Source organism: Ruditapes philippinarum, unplaced genomic scaffold (genome assembly GCF_026571515.1).
Source record: "Ruditapes philippinarum isolate M1 unplaced genomic scaffold, ASM2657151v2 ctg3085_1_1_1_1, whole genome shotgun sequence".
NCBI classification, from domain to species: domain Eukaryota; kingdom Metazoa; phylum Mollusca; class Bivalvia; order Venerida; family Veneridae; genus Ruditapes; species Ruditapes philippinarum.
In genome coordinates, this window is record NW_026859772.1 from 124755 (window position 1) to 135794 (window position 11040).

At 31.3% G+C, this 11040-nt stretch overlaps 1 protein-coding gene across 1 annotated transcript in view; it reads right to left on the reverse strand.

Moving 5' to 3' along the window:
• Positions 1–10712, reverse strand: part of LOC132757886 (uncharacterized) — a 33838-nt gene extending 23126 nt beyond the window's left edge. The window contains exon 1 of the mRNA XM_060749381.1: positions 10539–10712. Coding sequence (XP_060605364.1) covers positions 10539–10590 — 52 coding nt within the window. The 5' untranslated portion in view covers positions 10591–10712. The remainder of the gene's footprint in view (positions 1–10538) is intronic.
• Positions 10713–11040: the final 328 nt, after the last annotated feature.

The window sequence follows — 11040 nt, forward strand, 5'->3', positions numbered from 1 at the left end:
AATGAAAGACTGACATACTTATTATATTGATAAGTTGACTGTATATATTGATGCTACCACATAATATACTCATAAATGCACTTGTATAATAATATATTCGCATTGTATAATGAAAGATTGACATAAAATATTGATAAGTTGACATTATATAATGATGCTACCACATAACATATTCATAAATGCACATCGTATAATGATTGGTCGACATCATATAAAGACACATTGACATCATATATTGTTCAGTTGAATTCATATAAGGATGCATCCACATATTAAATTCATGAGTGCACATAGTATAAAGAAAGAGTGACACAACAACGTTCAATTTTATAATCATAAGACAGTCAAGGCGTTGAACACTTAGCATGCAGTATGTCTTGAAATAGTAGGATCATAACCTTTTTAAATAAACCGTTTAATGATTTAAGTAAAAACAGCAAAAAAATTACCATGACCCTAGATCCTACGATTTTGTAAATCACATCGCCATAAAAATCAGGCTGGCCAATCCCTTGACGTAGAAGATTATAAAATCACTATGAAACTTTAAAATCAAATCAAAATTACGTTTTGTAAAATTTTGTTAAATATTTACATAATTTAGGATAACGGTTGTCCTGCTTTAAAAGCTTGCTAGTAATGAATATATTCCGCTTGTTGTAATCGTTTACGTTGCTTCAAGTGCTAACGAATCTAATTAATTTAGAAACATATACCAAGTAAGATGCTGCATGGGGTACGTCTCCATCTCAGTATGAATAATTAACTGTCATCGCCTTTGTTATAGATTTTCGTGTGAATAGACTTGTTGTAGACAGTAATATGAAGATCAAAAAATAATGTACTAAAATATCATGGGGATAAATATCAGACACCATTTGATCAAAATAAGAAATATCTAAATAAAACATATCACCAAGGTATCTAGACGTATTATTAAATGATTCTATACTATTCAATAAATACAAGGATTGTGAACAAGTATTACAAAGTTCAAATGATTAAACTTCAATAAAATACATATTTTTCAGTTCAACGGGATAATATCAGATGACATAGAAAATATCTCGGCGAAGGGATGTTGACAGAACGAAGAAATGGTAACTATGCTGTAATCCGGTATGACAAATTGATCGTGAAAGATTTTGTGTACAAATACGACGACACTATTCAATCTATTGTGTCAATCGGTGCTCGCTGAAGGAATACACGTCCACGTGGCCAGACAAGCGATGTTTTACACATAATGCAGCAATTGGATGTACAAAACCACGTGAGTGCTGACGTAGAACCCGATCAACCGCGCTTTGTGAACCGACCAATCAGGAGCGATTCGGGTTTGTCCAATGATGCTTCCGACTCATCTAATATAGAATAGGGATACGGTCAAGGCCAAATAAACAATTATTATTCATGTATGAGCTGACCATGCATGCTGACCATGCTGAACTTATTTAAAAGCATTTTCTCTTCTTTTGGTATTATTCACCCGTGTGAAATAAGGGGAAAACGTGTGGGTGAATTTAGCTCCTTTTTAGAATCTTATATTTGTTATGAACATATCAGAGCACAACGTTCTAATAACATTCGCAATAACGGTGGTATTACCTATTTTATAAAAAGCAATTTATTTAAACTAAATATTATTACATATTAAGAATGCTTTTGAGGATTGTGTTGTATTATATTGTATTTTTGAATTTTTTTAAGTGTAGAAATGTTATTATGTATTTTGATTATGAATCACCTGAAAGGTTGCCTATTTACGATTCCAGATAGTAAAGAAATGATATTTGGACCAAGTGGGAGACTCTATGATGGACAGTTCTTTAAAGCCTTTTGGGACTAAATTGTCTTAATGTTCGTTTTCTGACTTGCTTTGTCGGGCCCTTGTAGGTGATTTTCTTGTTGCTCTGTCTTCCTTTAGGACATTGAGTACTTTTGTTATGGTCATTTGGTTTACTTTTATATGTTTCTACATGATCATTTTGGTGTTTTATTTATTTAACCTCTTGTAACCATAACAACTGTTAGAATTTCACTTAGCGGGGATTCATTTTATTAACACTGTCTCGATTAAAGGAACAAAGTGGGGCTAAGAGTGAGGTTTGTTGCATCATTAACCCGTTTAAACCCCCCCAGCAGTACTTGTGCTGCTGACCGTTCCAAGGCGGCGCCCCTTTGTGTTTCTCAGATGTATGTCTATGTTGTTTCATACTGTTTTGGGGACACTTTTGCTTGAGTCCCTTGTTGTTTTCTCGACTACTGTTAGTATATTCCTCTTTGCCCCTTTTTATTTCTTTGATTTACCCATTCCTCCCCCGCCTTCCCCCGGTCATCTGTCCCCTTCCCCTTTGCCCTTTGACTTTGTGGGCTAATTATTCAATCCTTTATTTGTTTTCTTTGAATTCTTTATCAGTTACAAATTATTAATCATTTTAGTGATTAACCTGTCCGTGCTCAGTCTTGTGCCCTGTCCTGTTTTTGGTTGGGGTCCGCCTGGGCGGCTTGCCACTGGTTCTTGTTGCTAGGTCGTAAGGGGGTTGCGTTCATTGAACGCCGCCTTTCCTTGTTGATCTTGTTTATATTATTTTTTCATATTTACAATCAAATGTAAACGAGATAACTTAAGAACTATCAAATAGTTTAATATTTCTAGCAGGGGATCTAACGATTATTTAGACTGTATTCCACATGATAACTTAGATTTGTTTTTGGGGAAGTTGAGTATGAAGGAAGTTATTTTGAACTGCTTCGAAATAATAGATATGTTCGACGGGAAAATAATTTTTGGAAGTCACTAGTACAAAAGTGTTGTTATTGTCCAAGAGGTTTGTATGTGTAGCTCATCAACACATTACTACTGATACATGAAATTGTATGTACATACGTACCAAATTCAAATTAAAAAAAATTGCTTTGTATTTTTAATTTATCAAACTAAGTCTTGTGTTAAACTTGAATAAAGGTGTTTGAATATTTAGTTAAATATTTCATATTTGCATAGGTTTTGTGATCCAAACATTTTCCAGATTCTTAATATTACAGCTAGGTCTTTGCAATTTTAAAATAGGACAATAGAATTTTATCATAAGTAATCATGGTTGCCCATACACAAATAATGTTTTTCAGTCAAAACCGGAAGAAAAGTTAAGTAATCCATTGTAACTGTTAAAGAATATGAAATATGTGTTACTTAATCACTTATTTTTTAAAAAAAGTAATTTGCCCAAGATCTGATTGCAGCTTCTAAAATTCATAAGCCGTGTCAAATTTGAGTGATTTGTTTCTACAGATAATGATCCAGTTCACCACTAGGTACACTTATATAATTTAGTCACCGCTTTTCTTGCAGTTATCCTTAATCCCAACATTACTAAATGATCAGAGGCCGAGCCTCCCTTGAACTACTCTTCCCACCACCATATACTAGGTCTTAGCCCTTCCTATAACTACTATTACCACCACTATCACTAACTGGTAGAGGCAGAACCTAAGTCACCAAGATAATTATCATCAACGGCAACATTATTTAATCTGAGAGAGAGATCTTCCCATACAAAACGTATTTAAGTTTCCTTATAGCCTCAGGCGCATGGGTAGTGTTGTAGGAGTTATCAGAAGACTGGTATGATTGCTTATTAGATCTTACCACCACTTCTCCTTTATCTACATGCTATTGCTGCATTTATCCCAAAACAATATGGACAAATCGTCTTGTTGGTATTACCAGACCAATTATTTGGCTTCTTGTATAGTTTTGGGATCACTAATGTTAATTTTAGCAACTCCTAATAGTCAAAACCAGATTTGTTATAAAACAAGCCACGCTAATAATGCTAAAGACTTTTTCAGCTCAAACATATAACCTCTTTGCCAGAAACTTTAAATAATCACTAGGTTTTCATTTGTGTTTCAGATGGGTCTTGAAGAATTTGAAAATGAAAGCGTTACAGTTGCATTTGGTATTGTGAATTTCCAATGCTCAAAGTACCGAAAGCTTTGTCCAACCTAGGTTCAAAGTCAAATGAGACCATGACATGATATTCTCATAGACTTATTGTTCTGCAGAGGAATCCATAAAAACCTAAAATCAATAGGAATATCCATTGAGCAATCTCAAAGCCAGTAAACCCTAATTTATTCACAAATCACTCGTTTAAATTCCCTTACCTAGCTGTTCTGTTATTGTTGCCGTTCTTGTTTGGCGAAATATACAATTAACGACCATTTATCCCCGAACACCTCCTGCCATAAGCCATTCAAAACAGATACTTTAATGCCACATGATAACAAATTGAAAGACAAAAGAACTCAAAAAGGGACGCCTAAGGAGCACACCATCCGCAATGTTTTTGCTAGGTTAGCTTTATAAAGAATTAAATTTCATGCACTTTCTTCATATGTGAACCTCGAAGCAAGTGTTTTGGCTAATCAATATATGGAATATATCTCAAAAGAGAACATATATAAGCTATATAAGCCTGTTCAGGAATAACGTTTCTGTTTCAACTTTTTTGGAAAAGCCGGCCTCTTCTAGGCGATATTTTCTAGTTTTTTTATGGGAATGCTTATACTTGAATTTTATTTTTATCTGCCCTTTGATCATTTTTATTTTTAACACCAGCATAGGCTTTGGCACATTCTTGAGCGGTAAAACAATCGTAAAACAACATATTAAAAGACTAAACGACCTATCCAAGCAAATGCTTTAGACTGTGAAAAATACTGTCATGTGTACATATAAACAAATGGACACTCAATTCATGAGTGTGATGTGAAATTAAACATATGAGACCATATTGAGAGCTTTATGGCATATCACAGTAAAATTCCTTCAAAGCTTTAGTATCAAATTCTTTCAGTAGACACTTAAATATAATATTAGTTAAAATAACGAAATATAGTTTTAACTTACATGATTATAATAATCATGCTTTGCGAAATAAAGATATATATGACCACCATGACCTCGTTTTTGGGGCGATATTTACATGTTAACCTGATATTACTAGAAATTTGTTATATAATTTATTGAATAATTGTATTTACATAGAGAATATTGAAGAATCATTTGATTTTTGACACAAAAATAGTATTGCATCATATTGTATCATAGTTTTAATAACCGATCTTAGTACTTTTATGCCGCCATTTTGAATTGACCTTTTGAACGTCAAGGTCAAAATTATTTTCTTGGTGTCCACCCTCATTGTCTTCAGCATTCCGGTATGACGTTAAAACACTCAAGATACTTGTATTGTAACATTTAAATTTTCTTAAAATCAGTCCTGTCTATGTGTTTTATATGTGCTTTTCTTAAATGGAAGAACTAATGGGGATTTAGAGGGAAATTTAACGTTGCCGACTATATGATAACCTCGTCCGAGTTGTTTAAAATATTTGTAACTTCAGTGTACTTGATCGAACTGAATCGGACCATTTTCCTAAAATTTTATGGTTTAAATGAAAGTTATAGTAATACAAATGTTGTAAATAACACATTATCAGAATTTAAAATATACAAATGGCGAGAACACAATGGTGACCATTTCCGTGAACAAATAAATGCTCTACTTTTAGAGAATGGCCAATTTATTACAAGTCTTATAAGATGAACTTTCGATACTTTCATGCAAAGTCCACGGACTTACTAAAGATAAAAAAGTAAATAAAGATTTTGTTAATATTATAAGTAAACATGATATTTGTTTCTTATATAAATCATGGACAAATTCTCAAAGTAATATTTCTATGTCACTCATAACATTTTTTGAAAGTTTCAAAATAAGAATGCGCGCAGATGCAGTGGCGGAATAGTGCTTTATTATAAAGAATAGTTAAAAGAAGGTATTCAAGTTGTTCAGAATCATTTTGATACAATTATTTGGTTGAAATTAGATCGTACTTTTTTAATGTTGATGAAGATATATATTGGTGTGGTGTATATATTTGGGGCGAAAATTCACCTGTATATAACACTTTTAATACCGACTTATTTGAAACATTAGAAAATGATGTGTTTACTTATGAAAGTCTTGGTTCTATATATCTTTTTGGTGACTTTAACAGTAGGGTAGGCAATAAAAATGATTTCATTGTGTACTACATGATAAAGTAAACAAAAACATTGATGATATAGATTATGAACCCGATAGTGCCTCATGCAGGGCCACAATAGATAGTAAACATAACAATTATGGTATTAAACTGTTAGATTTTTGTAAATCATCATGTTTACGTATTATCAATGGCCGTATCGGGAACACGACCGCTTATACTTTTTTTTTATCTCATAACGGTTAATCTGTGATAGACTATGTATTATGCAACGAACGCAATTTTTCATTGATCAGTGATTTTACTATACATACATTTAATGAATGGAGTGATCATTCCCCATTGACCTTGTCACTTGTATGTAATAATACGCAGGTCATTCTGAGATTAAATTTAAGTGGGACAATGATTTCAGGCAACAATTTCGTTCGGGCATAATTAAAAATTTACCTGTTTTTAATACTATTGTTAATACATTAGATTGTTATAGTAGACAGTCTGTTAATGATGCATTGATTAAATTTACAATTACAATGCGGAGTGTTGCAGATCCTCTTTTTCTTATAATTTGCAATATAGAAATGTTCATTATTATGATATAGGGTTAACGCACGTTTTTCCGTGTTATAACTCTGCAGACTTTATAACACGAAATAAACGTGCGTTGACGCTATTATAGCATAAAATTTTCAAACAGATTCGTGATGTATAGTTTATACAAAAACACAATTACATTAAATTCTTGTGCTTGGACGGTATTTATCCAATTCTATGTTTTACGTATGCGTTTCATTTTTCCGGGGCCAACAACTTGGAAAATTCTCGGAACCGAACGAAATTTTGAATTTTAATTGATTTAACAAAGCTTGGCCTTTGGAGATTTATTATCTCAAGAAAAAAAACGTTACATTACTCTACCCAAGACAAAACATGACCCTCAGAAATTCTTCGAATGATTTCAGATTGACGGTAGAAAAACGATCAGTGACATCACAATCGATTTTTTTTTTCAAGCAAACAAGTTTATAAAAAAGTCAGGCACTAAGCATTTTTCTCTCAAAGAAATATAAAGAGTATTTATCAACATTAACATAAATAAAAAACATTTTCTCATATTAATTTTGTGTTATCTAGTTTTGTAAGTTAATCAGAGTGTTAAACTGAATGACAGGTAGATTCTACTGTATTTGTTTACATTGGCAACTGTCCGTTTCTTAGAAAGGGCGACAACCAAGATTAGCACCGATGTCTATACACCGTTTTTCCGGCATAGTTACTTGAATATGCGACTGAGGCCCTCGAATCAATAAATTTCAATATAACAAGAGCGCATGACTCTTTGGCAAATAGGCCAAATCGTCATTTTTTGTTTGTTTGTTTTCTGGGCCCTGTATGTATTGCGCATAGGTGAAACCGGGCTATAACAAGAGCGCGTGACTATGTTAACATATGGTTTTGGTCCCGTTATAACATGGGCAAAAGAGGGAAAAATAGCCGATTTTATGCTATAATGCAGAAAAATATATGAAGCACACAGAATGGTTTGATTAGGATTGTATCGATGCACGAAACGTATATTTAGAATCGTTAAAATCATTTAATTGTTATAAAACGGATGAAAATAGAATAATTTTGTGTAATCATAAATCTGCTTATAAATCTGTTATTACTATGAAGAAAAATATGTTCTATAGAAAGAAAATGAAAGAAATTGAAAATTTGAAAAAGAGTAAGCCGAAAGATTTTTGGAAATATTTTAAAAAACAAACGGGAAAGGCTGATAATAAAATAACTTTAGAACAATTTAGAGAATAATTTTCTACTTTAAGTAATGATTTTTTTAGTGTTACAACGCTGAAGCTGAGAGTTTTGTGAAAATAATGATTTTACAATTACTAATGAAATTTTTCCTGAATTAGACGAGCCTATTTCTTGTTCTGAAATTTTATCGGCTGTTAAATCACTGAAGCGTATTAAAGCCTATGGTAATGATTGTTTATTGAACTAATATTTTATAGAATGCATTGATATTATATCGTCTCATATTTGTGACTTATTTAATTGTATTTTAAACTCAGGCTGTTTTCCTGATAAATGGACCGAAGGTATAATTATCCCTCTTCATAAAAAAGGGAATCAAAATGACGTTAATAATTACCGAGGCATTACACTTGTAAGTTGCTTGTCAAAATTATTTACAACAGTTATAAATAGACGAATCGAAAAATTTTGTAATGAACACAACACTATTTCGGATGCACAGTTCGGATTTTGTAAGGGAAGATCCACTGTAGACGCTATTTTTATTCTTAATTCATTGGTTCAGAAATATGTAAATGATAATAAAAGATTGTATGTTATATTGTCGATATGATTAAATGCTTTGACTCTGTTTATAGAAATGGCCTTTGGTTTAAATTATACAATTGCGGAATTCAAGGGAAGTTACTCAGTACAATACGTGTTATGTATCAAAAAGTAAAATATTGTGTTAAGTCAAGTTCTAGCTATTCTGATTATTTTCTGTATGCTGTAGGTCTTCCTCAAGGGGAAGTTATGTCCCATCTTTTTTTTCTCTCTTTTTGTTGAAGAGCTTGAATTATATCTTCAGTTTGAAACTGAAGCAGGTCTTACTTTAGATGACATAGTTTTAATTCTTTTATTATTTGCTGACGATATTGCTATCATTGGTAAAAGCCCAGATGAAATACAAACTCTTTCGAATCTCTTATTGTCTTATTGTAATAATTGGGGCCTTAAAGTTAATACTTCAAAAACAAAAATTATGGTATTTCGTAAAAGGGGTGCACTTTTAGCATCTGAGCATTGGACCTATGATGGCCAAGAAATCGAAGCTGTTAATGATTTCAATTCTTTAGGTACTATTTTCAACTATACTGGTAAATTTATTCTAAAAATCAAGAACATTTAATTGGAAAAGCTTTAAAATTTATGAACATACTGTTATGTCAATGTAAAGAGTTTGATCTTAGTTCAAAAACATTATGTCAGTTGTTTGATGCCTTCGTTTCACCAATATTAAATTATTCATGTGAAACTTGGGGTTATTCAAAATCTAAGGAAATTGAAAAAATACATTTAAAATTTTGTAAAAGGTTGTTAAAAGTTAAATTAAATACATGTAATACTAGTGTATATGGTGAACTTGGAAGATATCCATTATATATTCATAGATATGTGAGAATTATTAAGTTCTGGTTAAAACTTGTAAATACAGACAATATAATATTATACAGTTCATACTCAAGCACTTGAAGATATCAATAAAGGGCAGACAAATTGGGTTTCTAATGTTAAAAATATTTTAAATAACTATGGATTTTTATACATTTTTGATAATTGTAACAATATGGACAAGGTTATGTTTTTATCAGAATTTAAATGTCGCCTTATTGATTCCTTTAAGCAAGAATGGTTCAGTAATCTTGAAAAAAGTCCTGTTTTATGTATATATAGAAATGTTAAATCTTGTTTTGAATATGAATGTTATCTAAATATACTACCTAGGTGTTTTAGATTTTATTTTTGTAGATTAAAAATGAATGGTCTTCCGCTTAGAATTCAAACTGGTAGATTTAGTAGAAATAGGATTCCTCGCGAAGAAAGATATTGTTTGTGTTGCAATAATTTAGATATTGAAGATGAATACCATTTTATTTGTTTATGTAAATGCTATGATGTTATAAGAAAACAACACTTAAAAACTTACTATTACAGAAATCCATCAGTATACAAATTTACTCAACTGTTAAACTCAAAAAATAAAAATGAGCTTGTACGTTTATCAAAATTTGTTAAAGAAGCTCTTTCCATTAGGTATACACTTTTAACTAATAATGTCTGAATTGAATCATTGTTCAAATGATTTGTTTCAATTCCAATAATATTCATAATTAATCTTATTTATTTATAAAAGTATACAGTAAATGCACATCTTTTTTGGCATAGCTATATGCATGTTGTTTGTTTGTCTATTAGTTTATCTACTTATATATTATAATTATGAAACTATTGAATACGTAAAATGTGATAACCAGATTTTGTTTGTAAATTTTCATGCAGCTAAAATATATGTGAATATAATGTATTGTAGATGATGTACTTTGTACAAGTCTATAATAAAATTTCTGTTCTGTTCTGTTCTTATAAATATTGATATTGACCTATTCAGACATTATATTATAATGCTGGATTTTATATGTTGGCTTCTAAATCATCAAGCACGTTACAAACGCCATGGTGGGAGTAACGTTGTGAAATGCTTAATAGGCAGAAATACTCATTCTTAAGACGCTGAATATCTACTTGTAAATATAAACATAAAGGAATAAATGAAAACTGGTCGTAGGAAAGCAAAAGGTTAAGAATTGTTATTTATGAACAATCAGCTGAATATAAATTACAAGTTGTACCATGCTAAACTCAAAACTATTCTACTAATATAACAAACAACTTACCCGTATTCAAATAGTTGACAAAAATAAAGATGAAAAAACTCTTCAAAGCCATGATGACTTTATATGAATGTTGAATTTCACAACACGCAATTCATATTTAAAGCTCCAGCATATTATATAAAGCAAACGTCTATCTTCACCAAAACGGCGAATGAATCTGCGGAGTAACTTGTTACGTTGCCTCACGATCCAACTAAAGTTAGGGTTTCATATAACTCGATATACTAAAAATACATATGTAAATGCCATTTCCTTTTGCATTTGGCATTTCAAAGCAATTTGCAATTCATTAATATCACATAAATGTCCTATTTTGTAACATGGAATCATATTTTGTAACATGGCATTTACACTAGCGTGTTATCGAACCATCTCATTTTCAAAGTCGTAGCCTCTGTATTGCAAGTTCGGGTAAAATAAAAAAGTCAAGATTTTCCAAACAGAACAAGTACGGGACTAGTAATAAATAGCATTTATTTAACCATCTTAATACTTGGCGAGT